The sequence below is a fragment of the Theropithecus gelada genome, chromosome 10, assembly GCF_003255815.1.
Source record: "Theropithecus gelada isolate Dixy chromosome 10, Tgel_1.0, whole genome shotgun sequence".
Lineage (NCBI taxonomy): Eukaryota > Metazoa > Chordata > Mammalia > Primates > Cercopithecidae > Theropithecus > Theropithecus gelada.
The window spans coordinates 68,876,816-68,897,855 of NC_037678.1; the positions used below are offsets into that span (position 1 = coordinate 68,876,816).

At 48.6% G+C, this 21,040-nt stretch overlaps 1 protein-coding gene across 1 annotated transcript in view; it reads right to left on the minus strand.

Annotated features, from left to right (window-relative positions):
* Nucleotides 1-4,645: 4,645 nt before the first annotated feature.
* CHMP4B (charged multivesicular body protein 4B) overlaps nucleotides 4,646-21,040 on the minus strand; it is a 46,221-nt gene continuing 29,826 nt past the window's right edge. The window contains exons 2-5 of the mRNA XM_025398472.1: nucleotides 10,414-10,591; nucleotides 7,978-8,092; nucleotides 6,837-6,963; nucleotides 4,646-5,516 (exon numbers count right to left, since the gene is read on the minus strand). Coding sequence (XP_025254257.1) covers nucleotides 5,452-5,516; nucleotides 6,837-6,963; nucleotides 7,978-8,092; nucleotides 10,414-10,591 — 485 coding nt within the window. The 3' untranslated portion in view covers nucleotides 4,646-5,451. The remainder of the gene's footprint in view (nucleotides 5,517-6,836; nucleotides 6,964-7,977; nucleotides 8,093-10,413; nucleotides 10,592-21,040) is intronic.

Genomic DNA, 21,040 nt, shown 5'->3' on the forward strand with positions numbered 1-21,040 from the left:
TCCCCGCCCCACTCCACCACCTCCTCTAGGCCCCTCCCTGCGCCAGGCGTAGACCAGCCGGGAGGAGCCCACTGTCTCCTCTCCCCTCAGTTTGGCGGGAGCGGGGTCTCACAGCCTGGGACATGGCGCCACCTGCAGGCCCCTGGGCGCGCTGCCGCATCAGCCCCTCAAACCCAGGAAGAGGGATGGGGAGGACCCCACACGCTCTAGGGCTCCCCCCACAGCGTTTCCCAAAAGATATTCGGCGGAACTCACACCCTGGTCAGGTAGTTTGGGAGATGTCCCTTGGAGATTCCCAATGCACATTTGACCCTGAAGTCTGGCTTGAGTGAACGCTTCCATTCCCTAAATAAACACAAGCCTCAGTTTCCTCATCTGCAGAATGGGGATGACGGTGTTGCACTAGAAAAGATTATCTCACAGACCAGGTGGGATTCTCAAACTTGCTGCTTGGGACAATGCGGCAGCAGGCCAAGGAGCACCCAAGAATGCTAGGAGCTACCAGAAGCCACAAGGGCCAAGGAGGATCCTTCTCCACCAGACACTCTGCTGATACCTAGATTTTGGACTTCTGATCCCTTGAACTGTGAGAGAATATATTTCTGTTGTTTTAACTGAAGTTGGTGTGTCCACGTTACAGGCTGCTGATGTGGCCTGGCCACACGCCTCCCCAGTGTCGTCTCTACTTGGAGCAGTGGGGTTTGACTGTACAGGATCACAGCTGCTGCAAAGCTGTCTCCACATCACTGAGGGAAATGGAAGGCAACCTTAGAAGCTTCATCTCTATCCTCTCCTGGCCCCAAATTATTGCCTGAGAACCTAATTTTCTTTCTCCCTTTCTTCCTGTTTTCTGTTCCTTCTTTCCTTCCTCCTTCCCTTTCCTTCCGTCCTTTCCTGCCTGCCTGCACTTGCCTTAGTCTCATGCCCTCCATCCCATCTAGCTCCAGCCTCCCTCTCCAGTTCTACCTCCCACTCACTCCAAGCAAGCCCCTTTCCCCAGCCAACTCCTCCTGAGGCAGCCCCTGGCCTCCCTGCCGTGTCTCCCTCATCAGGTTCCCTTGGTCTACAGTGTTCCACCCCTCACAGGCACACGTGGAAAATCTGCTCCTTCACGTGCAAGCTCAGATCCTGTCTCCTCCTGGCACACTCTGGCGACAGTACTTCCCTCTGACTTTCCACCACACCAGTGTTCACATAAACGTCTTTGTACCTGATCAGTGCCAGGCGGACCTAGGGGCTAGGAAGTACAGCGACCTCAGCATCTGGTAAGGGAGTGGGAAATGATGAAGAGACAGCGTGGAGGGGTGGGCAGCAGAGGAGGAAGCCGAAGCTCCTGCAGGACAGGGAGGGCTGTATCCAGGAGGGGAGGGCCAGAGGGCCAGAGCACATGCTCCAGGAGACAGGGAAGTCTGGGTAACAGGATTTGGGGTTCAAAGGGAGATGAAAATGGGGGCCAGGTCATGACGCCAAGTTAGCCATTCTGAGGACTTGATCCTGTCGATCTTGAGTGTTCAAGTGTGGGCTCCAGCCCACCTACATTAGAACTACCTCAGGAGTTTGTGAAAATGCAATTTTTTTTTTGAGACAAGAGTCTCACTCTGTTGCCCAGGCTGGAGTGCAGTGGTGCCATCTCAGCTCACTGCAACCTCTGCTTCCGGGGTTCAAGCAATCCTCCTGCCTCAGCCTCCCAAGTAGCTGGGATTAGAGGCATGTACCACCACAGCCAGCTAATTTTTGTATTGTTAGTAGAGACGAGGTTTCACCATGTTGGCCAGGCTGGTCTCGAACTCCTGGCCTCAAGTGATCCACCTGCGTCGGCCTCCCGAAGTGCTAGGATCACAGGCGTGAGCCACCGCACACCCAGCAGTGAAATCCAATTCTTGAGTCTCCACCCAGCTCTGGGGATTTTTCACAAGTTCCTTGGATAATGGTGACGCACCTTTAGTCTGCCCAGAACAGGAGAGGATAGAGGCAGACTGAGGGATTCGAAAGGACCAAGTGTCACGATCAGATCCACTTTTTGGAAGAAACTGGTAGCACCAACCACATATCTATCTTATGTTCTTGGTTCTGCCTCCATGGTGGACACTGTCGTTCCACCTACTCAGCAACTATCCCTCCTTCCTCCTTGCTGACAGAAGCCTAATTCCAGCCAGTATCGAGTAAGTGGGCAGTAATATATTCAGGGAAGGGAGGCTCCAGCCCTAGCCCTACGGGAGAGCCCTATTGGTCCCTTTCGTCCGGTACAAACATTCCAGACTCCCTTGCAGCAAGAAGTGGCGATGTGACAGTTATGGTCCATGAGGCATAAGGGACAAGTTGTGAGATGACTCGGGAAGCCTGGCCTGTTAACGTAGGCTCAGGTGAAGGAAAAGCTGGCGGGTGCTGGGCCTGCTGCTTCCTGACACTGGGCATGTGAGGAAGGGCCATCTCACAATCAAGAGACGGCAAGCCTTCCAGCCAGGTGCGGTGGCTCACTCCTGTAAACCCAGCACCTTGGGAGGCCGAGGTGGGAGCATCGCTTGAGTCCAGGAGTCCAAGATCAGCCTGGGCAACATTGTGAGACTCCCTCTCTACAGAAAATTTAAAAATCAGCTAGGAGTAGTGGCGTGTGCCAGCTACTCAGGAGGCTGAGGTGGGAGGACTGCTTGAGCCCAGAAGTTTGAGGCTGCAGTAAGCCATGATTACAGCACTGTATCCAAGCCTGGGTGACAGAGTGAGACCCTGTCTCAAAAAAAAAAAAAAAGGAAAAAGCCTCTATGTGTGCAGGGTGCCAGAGCAGAAGGATGCAAAGAATCTGGTTCTTGAGGACATGGTTGAGCCACTACCCCAAACCCAGAACCCCCGCCTCGCCCCACCACCAAGACTTCTTGTCCTAAAATTTTTAGACTGTAACCACCTTGAGGGCAGGGACTCTGATGCCTGTACTCCTGGCCCCCTGAACAGTACTTAGCACACAGTAGGTGCTCAATAAATATTTGTTGACTAAGTTTTCATAAGTAAGTAAATGTCTTCATTGCTTATACCAGTGGGTTGAGGCTTCTGTTGCTTGTAGCCAAGGAATCCTGACTCAGTAACTTCTCTGTGGCCCCAAGAACCTCCTGAGAACAGGAGAGTGGCTGGGTATTACTGAACACTGTACCCCACAGGCCCTGGCACAAGACCCACACCTAGTAGAAATAAGCAGCTATTGCTCAGAGAAGTCACAGGCCCTGCCCCGGACCTGGCTCCTGGGTTCACGAGCTAGAGGACTGAGTCTGCAAGTTCCCCCCAAACAGGCCTAGGGCAAGACGCCCTGTAACAGCTGATGAGAAGAGCTTAAGAAAGTCCACTGTGGGGCCAGGCGCGGTGGCTCACGCCCGTAATCCCAGCACTTTGGGAGGCTGAGGTGGGTGGATCATGAGGTGAGGAAATCGAGACCATCCTGACTAACAGAGTGAAACCCCATCTCTACTAAAAATACAAAAAATTAGCCGGGCCTGGTGGCAGGCGCCTGTGGTCCCAGCTACTCGGGAGGCTGAGGCAGGAGAATGGCGTAAACCCGGGAGGCGGAGCTTGCAGTCAGCCGAGATCGCGTCACTGCACTCCAGCCTGGGCAAGAGAGCGAGACTCCGTCTCAAAAAAAAAAAAAAGTCCACTGGGTCTCCCACACCAGTGATACCCAGAGGCCACACCAACTGCAGGCTGAGGGGGTGGAAGCTGGCAGCAAGCACTGCCACTAGATTTGTTTTGAGGTGAAAGAACTTCTGAGACTAGCCAGACCCAACCTCCACAGAAGTCAGGAATTTTTAAGCCACTGTCTTCAAGTCCCAGTTCTAAGTATGGCAGCCCTGGGATGATGCAATGAGGGGTGAGGGACAGGGCATGAGCCGCTCCACACAGGCAGGACCTCAGGACTGATCTGCTGCCATCCCCTTGCTTTCCAGGTGAGAACAGGAGCCCCAGGGAGGGTAGGCAACTTGCCCCAGGGCACCCGGTGAGCAATGATGGTGTCTCGTTATGAACTCAGGTTGATTTTACTTTAAAAGGTTTGGGAGTGAGCACAGGGGATGGGGGTGTCCTCTCAATACTGCAAATTTGCATGCAAAATTAAGGATGAATATGTAGAGATCCACCTTTCAGAAGAGGTTCCACAGCATGCATCACACTCTCAAGGGGATACAAGACCAAAAGAAAAGGGGACAGAGTGGAAGGGGCTGGGCCAGAGTCGTATGTTGAGTCTCAGCAGTCCTGAGGTGACCTCTGTGTCCTAGATTCTCAGTCACTGCCCTACACTTCCTCCCCATGGGAAAGGCCATTTCTTCAATGTTCCCGATGAGCCTTGTCTGATGGGAGCATCATGGCTTCCAACAGGTAAGGCTCCTGCTGGCACCGCCCATGGACACTGGCAGAGAAGAAATAGGGAAGACCCTGGAGTGCCCAAGAACCAACTCACCCTGAACTGTACCCAGAGAGTCACCAGGCAAGGTGAGGGCCAATCTAGAACTTGAACAGACTTCCAGTGAGACAAGCTTTGCTCTTTGATTCAAACTGTTGATACATGTCATGGTTAAGTCTTCCATGTTTCCAGACTCCACTGTACACCCTGCTGGTCTGGAAAGGGTCAGATCCCGAGGCAAATGATAGATTAAACACAACAGCAAAGTATGAAAATTAATCGAGATATTTAATAGACAGTGCAAACCATAATTTCATCTGAATATAAATGTATGCACATGTTTCCAATGAGTTATCTATCAGTTATCACAAACAGCAACAAGGACCTTATAGCTATGTTAGAAAACTGTATAGCTGGAACTTAATTCTAACAATCTCACTTGCTCTCAAGAGAACACCATCCATTTCAAATCAATGTCACAAACTCCAAAAGACCAGGGGAGCAAGGGGGTGAGGAGTGGGCCAGAGTGGTAAACACAGGGCCAATACACAGGTGATGGACAGAAACACAGCTCTGGAGGAAATCAAAATCGGATGCATTATTACAGCTAAGGGCAAGGAAAAGCCTATGGCTTTTGAAAAATGACTTTTCTGCCAGTACCGTACAAGTACACAAAGAGATGTGCAGCAAGTCAACTGACTTACAAGGACAGAGGCTACATTTCAGGTCATTTCAACTGCAATCGGTCGACCCTTTCCATTGAGGATTCAGCAGTGGAGTCAGCGTAGTCCAGAAGCTCAATGTTGGATTTGCAAATACAGTTTATTTTACAGAAATTCAACAATATAAACAGCAGGCACTTCCCACCCCGCCCACCCCCCTCCCCCCGCCCGTCCCCCCAGGTGCAGACCATGCTATGCAGAGAGTGAGCAGCAACACGGCCCTACTGCTTTGGAGTGAGTCGAGAGCGATGGAACCTGCCTGCACCACATCCTGCCTGCCCCGCACACGCACACGCCTGCTCGCTGCGCAGGTCACCACAGTCTGTCTGGGCCCAGCCCGCGCTGGACCCGTTACATGGATCCAGCCCAGTTCTCCAATTCCTTCATGTCGTCGTCTTCCTCTTCTTTCTTCTTGGCTGTGTGAAGACAGAAAAGGCTATTTAGGATGGCTTGTGCGTTCAACATGTTCTGGCCGGAAACGAGCGCTGCCTGTGCTCCATGGTGTCTGTCAAACAGCCCTGCCCTGTGGCCAGCCTCCTCTCCAGGCTGTAGGCAGACTGCTCATTGGTGCCTAAAAGCTGCAACATACAACTCTGGAAAACCAAGCACACTTTGGCAGCACCCACCCTCCACCTCCAGCAGGCCCAGACAAAACAAGAGGGATTCTACACAGAGGCCCTCAGGATTCCCACGAGGCTTCGGTCCCAGAGCCTGCAAGGTGGGAGGAGAATGGGAAGAACCCCACAAGAGATCAAATCCTTGCCAACCCCCAACTCCACCTCAAGTGGCTTGACCCATGGCCACACAGCTCCAGGAGGCTCACTGGACAGCCTCTGCCCACACAGGACTCCAGGAGGCTCGCTGGACAGCCTCTGCCCACACAGGACTCCAGGAGGCTCGCTGGACAGCCTCTGCCTACACAGGACTCCAGGCAGCTGACTCTACTTGAGGGGGCCGTTTCCTCTTTCTACACGGGAGAGGGAGGTGACCACAGCTGGTCAGGCACTGCCCCCAGGGCGCTCTCTCTCATGCCATATCAAATTGCCTCACTTTTTCTAGAAGTTCTGTGTGGATTACTTCTACCTGGGGGTGAAATATTGTGCAAGGGAATGGGGGAAGGGAAGGAGGAGGAAATGAAGGTTTTATAGAATCAGGTCTCCAAAGGAATCAAAACTGTTTCCTTCCCCCAGGGGCGGCCTCTAGGGGCCAGGGCTTTTGCAGGTGTGCACAGCACAGGATACTAGAGAGGGGGCAAGAGCTGTCCTGGACTCATGTTCTCATACCTTCTCACAGTGCCTGGAACTTTCTCTGTAGTGAAATAGGAAAGATCATTCTAGAAAAGAGGCTCTCAACTGGGGGTGATCCAACCCCTACAAAGGGACATTTGGCCATGTGTGAAGACATTTTTGGTTGACATAACTCAGGGCGGTTGCTACTGGCATCTAGTAGGCAGAGGCCAGGGATGGTGCTGAACACCCACAGTGCACCAGACAACCCCGCCCTCCATTCTCTCGACCCAGAGAGGTATCTGGCCATGTCCATAGCGTCAAGATTAAGAAACCCTGTTCCAGAGAGAAACCAGAAAAAGCCAGGTGACATGGCCTCTGTAGCCACTACAATGGATCCTGTCTGGTTCTCAATCTTGGGCAAGCTCAGGACACAAACCAAAGCCAACCGACCACAAGATCACCCGCCACATGACCTCGTGGGTGTACCATGACTCTAGAAGCACTCACCAGGTTTTGATGGTAGGGCTATAGAGGGAACATTTGGTAGAGGGACTGTTTCGGGTCCACTGATTTCCAGCAAATTCTTGTCTAGTTCCTCCTGTTCTAGTTCTTCTAATTCTGCCATGAGCTCATCCTAGTAAAAGGAAACACAAAGTGAGTGCCCTCCCTGGGAATCCCAGCCCCCGCGGTCATGCCTCCTACCTAATTAATGCTCATGGAGACACACACCCCTCTGAGAAGGTCTGCGGGGAGGTGAACTCCAGGTTCCACACCCTGTGATTCAAATATCCTAAAGCAGCTTCTACTGGGGAACATATCACTGCTGCACATCACTGATGTAGACCTCGGTGTCCTGCACTACACTGTGAGCACCTGGGAGAGGGGATCGTATCTTTGCCTTCCTATTTCTTTGGCTCAGAGCTGGGCACACGAGTGAATGCTCAGAAATGTTTGCTGATTTGAAATGAATGAGATTCTTCCATCAAACTCCAGTGTGAAAACATGAAAACCCTGGTTTTGAGAGCCAAAGGTAAGAGCTGCAGGCTGTTTTCTCAGTTATACAGTGAGGGTCAGAAAGCACAAAGAAAGGTCGAGCAGAAAGGATCTGACCTTTAGGAGATTCAAATCTAACACAGTGGAGTACCTTCAACAGGGGCTGGCACCATTATTTTAAAAACCTAAGAGACTCAAGGTCCCAAATTGCTCAGCAGAAATTGGCAGGTGGCTGAGATCCAGACGCATCCCCCGGGTCAGGGGTAAGTGCCCCCTACTCCTTGCTCTACCTTTCCCTCATGCTGGAGCTGTCTCAGGGCAAATCCTGTGGACTTCTCCAGGGCATGGTCATCTCTGCTGCGCAGCTCTGTGCCAGGGCCCACCCTGGAAAGGTGCAGGCTAGCTACTTGTTCAAATCAGTTAGTGACCTGAAGCCTGCTAAAGGGTTGTGATGAGTGTTCCTTTACTCTACCTAAGCTTCTACCCCAAATAGGGAAAGTGTCCCTCAAAATGTAGAATTCAGGGAGGGTTAACACCATGTCCTGTCTCTGTCCAAGTCCAAATGCTCCCTGCCTGAGAGCCTTCAAGAGCACATCAAGGGGCAGCCTCAGGGTGTCATTTGTGAAGCTTATGGGATCTGTACAAAACTACTCACCTCGTCAAACTCTTCTCCAAACCCTACAGGTTTTGAAATTGCTGTTGAAATCTCCTCCGCAAGTTCTTGCTGGTCAGCAATGTCCTGCATTAACTCATCAACTTTATCGATGTCCCTTCAAATGCAATGGACAGGTATCATATCAATTCGTTAGGCTGTGTAAAGAGGGCCTGCAAGGCAAGGCAGGAGCAGAAACTGGGCCCCATACAATCAACTTCCCAGTCACACCCCCTGCAATGACTCCCTGTTACTTGTTACTTGGCATTATTGCCTGCCTCCTCCCCTTTAAAATAGAGAAGCACAGACTCAAGGGGACAGGAATGTCTTCAAGACACTACCCAGTCCAACACCCTACAGGTGGCACTATCAAGGTCCTACATGCAAATTAGCAAAGGTGTCAGACAAGACCGCAGGGCTTTAACTCCTGGGCCAATAGCTCTTTTTCAAGTCCAAGGGTAACTCTGCACGGGGGAAGTAAAAGCACGATCACAGAAGACAGCCATGCCGTCTAATGGGCCTTCCATCTACTCAGTCCACCTATGGATCCTCTAGGACCCCAAAGGAAAGGCAAATTCTGAAAATATGCAGAATTTTCTTCTACACACTGACAATCATATAAACCTGTATTTCCCCAAGCCAATATATGCACATATATGTCAACATTTGCACAGTATTTAATGAGCTGCACTCTGCTAGGTTTTTAGGAGAACACAGAAATGAGGCATATATGGTTCTCATTCAAGCAGCTCAGTCCAATGAACATCTACCCTCAGACAAAACCTCACTTATTTGAAGGCTACTTCTCCTGTAACCTTACATTCCTACAGCAAGATCAGCGATCAGCAAGCTTTTTCTGCAAAGGACCAGATAGTAAATACTTAAGAATTTATGGCCAGACAGTCTCTATTGCAAATACTTAACCCTGCTGCGTAGCACAAAAGCTGCCACAGACAATATGTAAATTAAGGGGCATGACTGTATTTCAATAAAACTTTTAAGGCCAGGCACAGTGACTCACACCTGTAATCCCAAAACTTTGAGAGGCCCAGGAGAGAGGATCACTCGAGGCCAGGAGTTCGAGACCAGTCTGGGCAACACAGTGAGACCCCATCCCTACAAAAAATTTTAAAAATTAGCCAGGCATGATGTCACACACCTGTAGTCCTAGCTACTCAGGAGGCTGAAGTGGGAGGATGGCTTGAGCCAGGATTTTGAGAGTGCAGTGAGCTAGGATTGGGCCACAGTATTCCAGCCCAGGTGACGGGATACAGCAAGACCCTGTCTCAAATAATAAAAAAACTTTATTTACAAAAATGGATGGCAAGCCCATAGGGTGCATTTTCCCCACCCATTGGACAGCACAGCTGAGTACCCAAAAGGAAGCAAAAAAGGCTCCTGGCACCCTCAAATATATGCTGCCAAATCTAAGCACTACAACAAATGCAGATTTTTTATTTTTATTTTTTTTTTAATTGAAATGGAGTCTCGCTCTGTCGCCCAGGTTGGAGTGCAGTGGCACAATTTTGGCTCACTGCAACTTCCGCTTCCTAGGTTCAAATAATTCTCCTGCCTCAGCCTCTAGTAGCTGGGATTACAGGCGCATGCCACGATACCCAGCTAATTTTTGTATTTTTAGTAGAGATGGGGTTTCAACCATGTTGGCCAGGCTGGTCTCGAACTCCTGACCTCAGGTGATCTGCCTGCCTCAGCCTCCCAAAGTGCTGGAATTATGGTGTGAGCCATCTCGTCCAGCCCAAATGAAGTTTTATTCATGAGAGAGGTCTTCATTTGGAGCCTCCTTACCTTGGCCTTTACCTTGGCTAGTTACAACTGTAACAAGCTTGGTTATCTAGTTTCTTAGGCCACTGCCATGAGAGGTAGCCATATAGGGGAAGAAGGAGTGCTGAGGGCAAGATCACTGTCAGTACGACAGCTACAGCTGGAGAGCAAGGGAGGAGGCAGAAAACGCCATCAAAAGCAGACACAGGAACAGAGAGATCCAAAGCTCTTGGATGAACCATACATTTCAGGGCCCCTGACAGCATCAGGGAAAAATCATGGGCACCGATTCTAATCCCAGTTCTATCCAAGCTCCCATGTGACACAGGGCAAATCAGTTTCCCTCTCTGGGACACAGCTTCCCCACCTTCACATTCACAGGTCTGGACAACTGGACCTTCTAAAGGCCTTTCCACCTTGAAACTATGCTCATCACAATAACCCTGAATTACTCAGAAAGTATTTTTGCATGCCATGAGATCTGCTTCCAAAGGCACATCATCCATTTTCGGAGTTCCAAAAAAGAATGAGAATTCAAACAAACTCAGGTGCTCGAATAGGTAAGTCAAGGGATCCGTCTGCCCAAGGCCATGGCCTGGGTACGAGGCATTCCGGGACTGGCACTGCCCTGTGGCGCAGGGGCGGGTGGACACGTACATGTTGTCATGGGCCGCCTTCATGGCCTTGGCGGCATAGCCCATGTTCTTGAGCACCTCAGTGTTGGTGTTGGCATTCTCCAGGGCCTCCCGCTGGAACTCGATGGTTGATAATGTGCCGTCGATCTGCGCCAGCTGCTTCTCATACCTCTTCTTACGCTTCAGTGCCTGGAGGGCTGCTGCATTGGGGAGAAAACAGGGTTTTAGAGAGCCCAGGCACAGGGCGAGGTCTTAGTGTTCACTGAGTTCTTTCCCCGACTCTACTGGAAGCACCTCTGTTGTTGCTTCCACTATAGCAGAGGGTTCATAAATTCTACAAAAAGAGCACATTCAATTTTCTATAAAAACATAAAATTCACATACCTCAAAACACGGCCAGTAAACAAGCACACAAGCCAAAGTTCAACCCTCGGGTAACCACGCACACACACAAATCAAAGCATGGACAGCCACCCGAAGAAAAGGATGCTCTGGGGTCAAACTCCTTTAGGGTCAAAGTCCAGCTCACAGACTCAGGTGAGCTACTTGGCTTCCCAGATGGTGTCAGTGTGAGCAGCAAATGACATACTGTATGTGAACACCTGGCACATTCATCAGTGTGCATGCCCCTCAAAAAAAGCAGTTCTCATTATTATAAAGCAATTTTAAAGTACCATTTTATGCCAACTAAATTACAGAAATCATAAATATAATGACTATACCAAATACTAGATCCGTTTGGGTTAAAAATGCTATTTCACTCATAGCCAACAACTCTGTAAATTGTTACAATGCTTCTGAAAAGTAACATGGCAACACACAGCAACAACCACCATGATGTTTTTACCCTCTGACCCAGTAATTTCCTTCTGGAAATGTATTCAAAAGCAAAAAGCCCCATGCCTGAAGATGGTTACTACAGCATCCTCCATCATCGAAAACACGACTAAACTAAAAAGCCAGACAGAACTCCCTGCCACGGCCAAACCTAGAGTCTGGCCATTTAGTTGGGTCAGTGGCATCATCTACCTTAGCCTCCTAGCACGCTGAGACTGTGGAGATCATCGCATACTAAGGTCCAGTCACGGCGAGCAATCTGACCAAGGTGAATCTGTGGCAGAACTGGGACCAAAACCACATCTCCCAACTTGAAACCCAGATTTCCTTCCCCCTCACGGTCTCAGTTCCACTCTTCACACTGAAAAATATCTTTAGCACACATCTTAGATGACGTTGGGGGTCAGGACACACCACCCCAAAATATGACTGTAGGACACCAGAATATACCACCCCCAAAATATATTTCTTTGGCATATTTTGAGCTGGTTATTCTAAGAAACTAGAGTAGCTCAAAAAGCTGTCCTTTTGTTTAAAAAAAAAAAAACAAAGTACATCTAAGAAGAAAATCTACATTACTAAAAGTATCTGTGTCAGGAAGGGGCCTGCTCCGAAAACTTTCATTACCTAAGAGACCTTCTATCTGCATAACAACACATCCTTTACTCACCATACAGTAATTCTTCCCTCACCCTCCAGTAAGCTGTGTCCCCCCACAACAACCCCCAAGTCTTCACCATACAGTAATTCTTCCCTCACCCTCCAGTAAGCTGTGTCCCCCACCACAACCCCCAAGCCTTCACCATACAGTAATTCTTCCCTCACCCTCCCGTAAGCTGTGTCCCCCACAACAACCCCCAAGCCCCTATTCTTTTCTGTAGCTCAGGATACTATATAAGCTTCAAGCATCTGACTCTTCTTCAAGTCTCATATTTTGTGGGATTTCCACATGTACATACGTAACTAAATGCGGTTTTTCTCTTGTTAATCTGTCTTATATCAATTTAGTTTGTAGCCCAGCCAAAGAACCTAGAAGGGAAGCTATTTTTTGCTCCCCTGCAATGGGCATCAAAAGCCAGGAAGGAGGCTTAGCAGAGACTCCGTCAGAAGAAATGGCTGAGCTGGAGTGGGCTGGGTCGGGAGCACTAGCCTCACACACACGTGTACTCAGCGCTCCGCCATGTCCTGGAGTTCTGGACCATGGCCACCTCCTGCAGACTGGAGGTCAAAACCCCCTCCCCCATGGGGCTGTGGGTTCTCCATATGTCACATGAATAGGTCCCATGCTCCTTCCACTCACACCCCCTGCTGGCGTGGGATTCCGTCCTAAGGACCATTTGCCAAGGGAAAACAGCTTGGCCTTCGTATAGCACACAGTTCCTCCAAAAGCAGCAGAAAAATTCTCCCAGCCAGTCTTTCCAACCAATGCTGACCAAAATACATACATACGCACATAAAGAGAACTCGTAAAACATCTGAAAAACAATGAAATGTGCCCCATTAAATCTGAAAAGTCACTGAATCCGTAATCTCCCTTGATTCTGATGTAGGCCGGAATGGCCCAAGACTTCAAGAAACCCATCCTGCAGTCACACCAGGGGATCCTCGAGACCCTTCACTCTCACCTTCTGGTAGCATAAGTCATGCTCACTTCATAAGGGCCTCAAAACAGCAACCCTTTAAGGTTAGAACGACCACCCCTTTTAGTTGATGAGGAAACTGAGGTTCAGAGACGTCCTGTGACAGCCCAGGTAACTGGCAGAGGGGACTTAAACCAGGTGTGGAACCCCAAAGTCCCTGCCCTGCCACTATGTTATGCCCCCCACTTAATGAAAAAGGTAGGATACTGCCCTGGAGGGATCATCCAGTCCTGCAGGGAGTGACATGGGGACCATGGGAACACAGAAGAGGGAATGCAAATCCAACCATTCCTTTGCTGAAAAATCCTCAGTAGCTCCCTTTACCATATGGTTTAATATGGCCTGCAGCGTCCCGCAGAGGCAAGGCGTTCCGCAAGCCCAAGACCTGGGAGCCCTAGCATAAGGTCTACAGAACCACCTTTCCCATTAGTAATGTCAGAGGGAAGAGGTCCTGGGGGAGTCCTGTAAGTGCCCCAGGGCTGGGATGGCTGGATTGCTTCCTGTGACTTCCTTGGTGTTGTGTTCCTTTTCCACAAAAGGCATACCCTAGACATACTCTAATCACCAAGTGACTGTGAATCCTTCCAAGATCAAGTGCCAATGGCCCACAGGTGCCCCTTTCCCAAGTCCCCTCCAGTCAGCTCCATCACCCACAGCCCAGCCCATCATTCAAGATTCACCAAGGCCTTCCAGAACGGGCGCACTGGCTCATGCCTGTAATCCCACCACTTTGGGAGGCCGAGGTGGGTGGATCACCTGAAGTCAGGAGTTCAAGACCAACCTGGCCACCATGGTGAAACCCCATCTCTACTAAAAATACAAAAATTAGCTGGACATGGTGGCACACACCTGTAGTCCCAGCTACTCGAGAGGCTGAGGCAGGATAATTTCTTGAACCCAGGAGGTGGAGGCTGCAGTGAGCCAGGACTGTGCTACTGAACTCTAGCCTGGGCAACAGAGCAAGACTCCATCTCAGTGGGGGGAGAAAAAAAGATTCACCAAGGCCTTCCGAGAGCCTGCTGTGTGATGGTGAACAAGCAACGGCAGTCTCATCCGCCTCCTATTTCATTTAATCATCCAGAGATCCCAAATGAACAAGGAGACTGGGGATCAGAAAGGTGATGCAGCTCACCCAAGTCATCCTGCTGCCAAGTGAGGAGGGGAGTAGTCTGTGTAACTCCCAGCTCTATGCTCTTCCTCACGGACTCAGAACAGCAGCAAGTGACTCTGAGACCGTTCATAAGAGCAAACACTCTTTGACAGAGCTGCCTTGCTTTTCAGTGTCCTGAGTGTAGCAGGAGCTTGGTAAAATGCTTATGAAACTGATTTTATACAGTCAGCTACATTCTTATATTTAAAACCAAAGTTACTTCCCTATTAACATCATAGATTTAGAACTGCTTTTTCTCCAATACATTTTCCATTGGCAGTGACTCCTTGTATGCCAATCCTAACTTCCTCTGACTTCCACCTCCCACTTCTAAAATCTCCCAAACAGTAAATTATCTGGAAGCAAAACCCAAATATACCAAGGAGGAAACCAACAGCCCATCCCCACCCCGAATGAAATAATGCTGATATTATTCATCTTTGTAGATCAGCAATCCAGCAAAATAACTGATACACAGTAAGTGCTTAGTATCTACTAAATTGAACCTCCAATTTCATTTGTCTTACAAGGTTTTCATGTATTCTATCCAGGGTTCTTCATGGGGGATCCACCCATATTTTATCTCCCATGCACCTCTGACCCAGAGAATTGACGTCTTACTGAAACACAGGCTAGAACAATCATTTGGCAGCATCCTTCCACTGCATTCCTCCTGGCCCACAAACAGGGACTTCCCGCAAGCACCTGGCTGTAAGGTGTGCTATCTCATACTGGGGATAGGACCTGAGCAAACAGTATGAGGGACAGTCCCCGGGAATCCCCCCAGGACTCCCCTTCCTGCCTGCAGGGTTCACACAGCCTCTTCCCCTCTCAGCAGTGAACTCTCCAGGAGGTTGATTTTTCTTATCTAGATCTATCTGCTGTCTGTGTTTCTCAGCTAGTTGAGAACTCCAAAGGGAAAGGCTACATTATTAATTTTCCCCCACAGAAACCCCCAAACATGCTTCATGAGTAAAGTAGCCTTGAAAATTGACATGGGGTCAGCATCTGGGCTGCAGAAACAGATGTAGACAAATATTCACAGCACTTGAACCACCTCCTGTATCTTACAAATGCATGGCTTCGGTGGTGAGGTGTAACAGGGCAAACTAAAGGCTCAGAGGTATTAGAGTGCTTCCACAAGTAAAATGCCAGTCTTCTTGAATACTATTACACTTAGTAAAACTTCCTCCATGCCAACCTTATTTCTGATCACAGAAATTTTCTATCTGTAACCAACCCAATGTTTTCATAAATATTAAATATATACAGGTTCTTAATGTCTTGCCTTAACTTCTCCAGATTCCTGATGGTTAGATTTAAAAACAAGTACTGAGTTAAAAAGAAGCTGTTCATCTAAATCAAATATTCAAAAAAGAGGTGTCTAAAGAAATCCATTTTCTGCCAGAGAACCCCCGGCGTCATTTATAAACACAATGGCTTTAACAATTGAAATCTAACCCAGGTCAATAGAAGTTTAAGAGGTTGCTTTTAGATGGAAAAAAAAACAGTCCTTGGAATCTCCATATTTAATTATGCCTTTGCCAGTTCCAAGAGAGTAATTACAGCAGCAATTACAGAATCTAATAACCAGCTTTATTGGCTCTGAAAGCTGAAGCAAAAACAACTCCAACCATGTTGAAATAAACATTGGTCTCCAGACAGTTGCTTCATTAGACCCTCCAAACAGCTATTTAGAGGAAAGATACAGAACAGATACCCTAAGAAGCAGAGACCAGTCAAAAAGACGTTTGCCCAGGATGGAAAACCTTCCTGCGAGGCAACAGTTAGTGATTACAGAAACCATTTTTAGAGAACACATCAGTTCGATACAACCAGACAGGACGTTCGTTCCTTTCTCCTAGTCAAACATGACTTCTCTGAAAAGCTGCTGAGGAGAGCAAGTTTGCCTGTCCCAGATCTAGGGGTGTTCAGCATAGGGGCAAATAGCCCAGGGCATCTCAATAGATGCCAAGAAGTCATAAGTATACACTCATTACTAGTATAGAGAAATTCAGGCATGGAGGGAAAAATGGACCAATAATATGCTCTCACTAAATGAATGGCAGTGTCTACAGTCCTTTCGAAGACCCCAGAGTCTACATTTGAAGTCATCTAACAGAAGGTACGGGGCTGGGAGGGAAGAGGGCTGCTGCTTTCCCACTCTCAGCGTGAACGACGAAGCAAATGAACACGCTCCTGAGGACACTTACACACAAATGCAACACCAGGACTCCAGCCTAAGTGGGCGTTCTGAAGAACCCTCAGCAGCCTGGTCCCAGTAGGACTACCGGCAAGCGGGGAGCCGAGGAAGGCTAAGGGAGCCCCACTCTGCCTGCCAGCAATCACTCAGATAGAGCCTCCTGGTTCATTCTGCCAGTGAATAAACTCAGATATTCAGGGTGCCTTAGCCAGGAGAAGCATGCCTGGCCCTCAAGCCACTGGTTGCTTTGCTGGACAGAGGAAGTGATGGGTGTGTCATCTGTGATCTGTCATCTGCCCTGTGAGTATGGGCAAGAAAAGACCCAAAGTTAAGTCTACGGCCATGCCACCCTGAATATGCCCAATCTCGTCTGATCTCGGATGACCCAAAGTCAAAATAACACAATTAACCACCAATGTCAAAGAAACCCATTCACCCGTAAACATGGTTATTAGTGACCATCCTTGCACCACACGGCATTAGAGATCCCACCAAACTTTGACTAAATAAGAGTTACAATCATGGCATCAAGAATAGAGGGAGCTTGAGGAGCTCTTGGAGATAATGAAGACCAACCCCTCATTAGATAACTGAGAAAAATGATGTCCAGAACAGGTGGCACAGCTTGCCAGGACCCCGCAGTGAGTCAGAGAAAGAACCAGGACTAGAACCCAGGTCTCCAGCCCAGGACTCTTTCCACCACCTCAAGTCTGTTGTTTCCAAATTTAGTTGCTACAAATAAATCAGCAGTTCCCTGTGCCATAAGGAAAACAGTCTGCCTAATGTTCTTTCATCCAGTTTCCAAACCCTGCCCTTGATAAACTCCATTTTAAAGCTCATGCTGACACATGAAAACCAAAAAGCTACCTAGTTTGCTCTCCTAGGTCCCTAGACAGCAGAGGGGAAAAAAAAAAAAAGAGGTGCTAATCAGGCTAGTTCAACAGTACCTTCCCCTAGTAAGTGCTGTTGATGCACCTACAGTTTCAGAAGGCAGGGCAGGGTTAGGCTCTCATTTCTCTACCCTGGGTGAGGGTGCCTGGGACGGCATGGGCAAACAGAAAGTTATCAGAAACCAAAATGCACAAAATGCACCTTGGAAGCCCAGACAGAGGCTGTTTCGTGTCGACTGTTGCTGAGACAGTGTTGCAGGCTCACCTGCAGGACGAGGGCCTCATCCTGCAAAAGCCTTGGAACGCTGTCCCTGACATTGCTGTATTTATTCCCACACAGCTGGAGAGTTCAGGCAAGAGGTGCAGACAGCTTTTTCCAGAGCAGCCTCCTTCCCTGTGATATATCTCCCTGTTCCTCTAATTTGCTCTCCGTGGCCTGGAGCTAATGCACTCCATTTAGAGATGGTAAAATAAGTACTTGTGTATGACCAGGAAATCGGAGTCTGAAGCCCTGCTGACTTCATCAGCAAACACATAGGGAGTACAGTACTCACTGCAAGGGAAAATTCTAGACAGAAAGAAAGAAGCCCCTTATCTGTTTGAAAGGGACAAAGATGAAAGAAATAAGCCCCACAAGTAACAGCCTAACAGAATATCAAACGCTCTGAATCATTTAAATGGTACATACAAAGTGTGTTCCGTAAAAGGCATGATAAAACACACTCTGCCGTCAAACAACCTTAGGAAATGCTGGGTCACATCAAGTTACCATGGTCATTTAGGGAGTCCAGTTGTCCAGCTTCAAGTTTCACCTCCACCATCAAGTAAATTACTTAATCTCACTAATAACCCTCATGATAATAACACGCACCTCATAGGGTTACTGTGAGGATTAAAATGAAGTACATAGGTAAAGCACCTGGCACAGGGCATGACAGGTAAATGTTGGTCACTGGTATTATTTACTGCAGGACTTCCCAGATCCTATTTTGATAGGAAGAAAACACTGACACCTAACTGGCTCACCAAAGAAAGAGAAAGACAAGAAAAACCAACAAGACACACACCGACATCTGTAAGACACGGCTTGGGAGAAACCAATTTAAAACCACCTGACCATTTGGCCAATGCCAGCTTCATCAACCCCTGCCCTTGGTTGATGCCGGCCAGCACTGGGGCACAAAGGAAAAAGAATATGAGGCTTGGTACCAGTAGACCAGGTCAGAATCCCAGCCCTGAAGGTGGCTGTCAGGTAAGTTATTTCACATCTCTGAGCATGTTTGTCAGATGCAAGATGGGGGTGAAACCACTACCCTAAGGACAGACGAGGACAGTCACTATGCAAACACTTGCTGAATGTAGGCATTCTCTCCGTCTTGCCTCTTTCCCCACTGCCTCTCTTTCCTTGCCTGTGTCCAACATTGTCTCTGGGGATCTCTGCATCTTCCTGTCCCTGTCCCGTCTCCCACACATTTTTTTTTTTTTTTTTTGAGATGGAGTTTCACACTGTCACCCAGGCTAGAGTGCAGGAGGGCGATCTCCGCTCACTGCAACCTCCGCCTCCCGGGTTCAAGTCATTCTCCTGCCTCAGCATCCCAAGGAGCTGGGATTACAGGAGCCGGCCACCATGCAGTGGTGTCCTGTCCCCTTTCCCAGCCCAGTGTGTCTAAGAAAGAGTAGACAATTATGGCATAGTGGAGAAAAAGATAATTATAACAACAGCCAACATTTATGAGAGGTTTCCTGGGTGCCATGATTGGTGCTTTCATGGGAATGAAAAATTGATACTATCCATGCTCACTAGTTCTTCCAGACAACCTATCTATGAGGTAGATACTGTTACTGTCCCACTTCAAAGATCAGGGTATTGAGGCTCAAAGAGTTTATCACCTGCCCAAGTCATACAGTTAGGTAGTGGCAGGCCTAGGATCAAAATCAAGCTGCCTATCTGCAAAGGGCATGTTCTTTCTCTGCAGAAGAGCATCTACCCTGCACCAAGCAGGCAGCTGGGCCTGCTTCTGCCTGAGCCTGGGAATCTGAAAGCCCTGAAGGCCTTCCCCTCCCCATGGATCCAACAAGCTAGCAACAGTCTGGCACCAAGGGCATCCAGTGGGCTGCCTGTTCTGCCCACAAACTGTCCACTAGCGACAGTCCAGAGGATATGCAGTAAAAACCTCTACCTGGAAAAAAAATTTTTTCTAGTAGATTTTAAATTGGTTAAAAGCACACGGGATAAAAACCCAACCATTATCATCCTCTCTACACTTAGGCCGATGACTCTACATAGCTGGAAAGTTTGCTGTGAGCTTTTTTTGTGTTTTAAAGAATAAATGTCTTCTTCCCTCATGTCTACCCTAAACCATAAGCTCCTCCAGGGTGGAACCTCCATCTTTGTGCCCCTAACAGCACTGAGACAGGGAGAAGGGAAGGGCACTCCATAATAGCCAATGTGACCCCGCCATTTCTTTACCCGTCAGTGCCCTCTGTCCTCTCACCCTACAATGGCTTCCAGATCTTTTCCCAGGTCCTAATATGGCCTTCCCTCCACATTCTGGAGGGCCCAGGGACCAAAGCTACAAGAACCTCTGTCACTTGTCCACTTTTTTCCTGTGTCAACCCACACTGGAATTGCTAGAACCCTAAAACAAAAGGGGTCAGAGGCTTATTATTAGGGGCAATGAGCCTAGGACCTCCCCTGTGACTATACCTGGAGGGAAGAGACCCAAAGTGAGCAGCAGATTATTCCAGACTGGGTCAGCAGGCGTGGCCCAGGCCATAAGGAAGGAGAGAAATGGCCACAGCAGTCAGGGTCACCAAAGGAAACGGTTCAAGGCCTATCTGAGCTGCCTCCTCCTGCTCCCCAAAGGGCAGCTGATCAGGAAGAGAAGGGGTTTCACTTCCTAGATCCAGCAGGCAGCCCTGGAGTAGCTCTTGGTGATCAAGATAACTCAGGGCCAGGGTGGGGAAACCAGGATACTGGGAAGGAAGGTGACCTCCCCCTGGTTAGTGAGGGCCATAGTCATTCAGCCTGTGCCCTGGAATCCAAGGCCAAAGTTCTTTCCTATACACCAGCCAGGCTGCAGAACTGCTATCAGAGGCTAAAACTAAGCGCCCATGCAGTCCACAGATATGTCTTCATTTGTCCCATGTCTTAATTAAGTCGTATCTTAATACATAAATTTGAATATTACATATTTCACATAAAAATCCAGATTTTGGCTTCCTCTTGTAAAGATAGAGTATCTGGCAACACTGAGCCCACACTGCCACCTAGCAACAATCCACTAGAGCAGAGCAGCAGCCATCCCTTTTAGAAGGGACACATACTTTCCAGTCCATCTCAGAGCCCACCACTGCCCACCAACTTCTACCTGGACACATTACTCATTCACATGTCCTGACGGACAGTCCCTGTAACACCTGACACTAATCTTACACCCAGAGGAAACTGCTAGGAGTTATCTGGTACAATCCCTTGCCTTCAGGCAGTTAAGGTTGTGTTCAAGTTAAAGATAGGCAACTGATGTCATAAAGGTTCAACAAGGTGCTCAAAGTAACAAAGGTAAAGGTACTTGACAAGGAGGAATCCAAGCCAGGTGCCCCGAACAGGAGACCTGTATCTAGACACAACCTGCAACACACGTCCTGTGATCCTGAATCTGGCTTCTAGTTCCAACTCTGCCATGACTAAAGTATGTCACTGAGCAAGTCCCCTCATTCCTTAGTGCCTCACACTCCTCATCAAGGACACAAGAAGGGTGGATTAGGTGCTCTCCAGGTCTTCCTCCAGCTCTAACAATAGGTGAACCCATATAGTTCTGAGATTTCCAATAACAGGATTGAAACAAACACAAAAGGCTCTTTCTGGTTGATCTTGCATGATCCAGAATATGTAATTAACATCCATATGCTCCAATTCCTGACTGCTT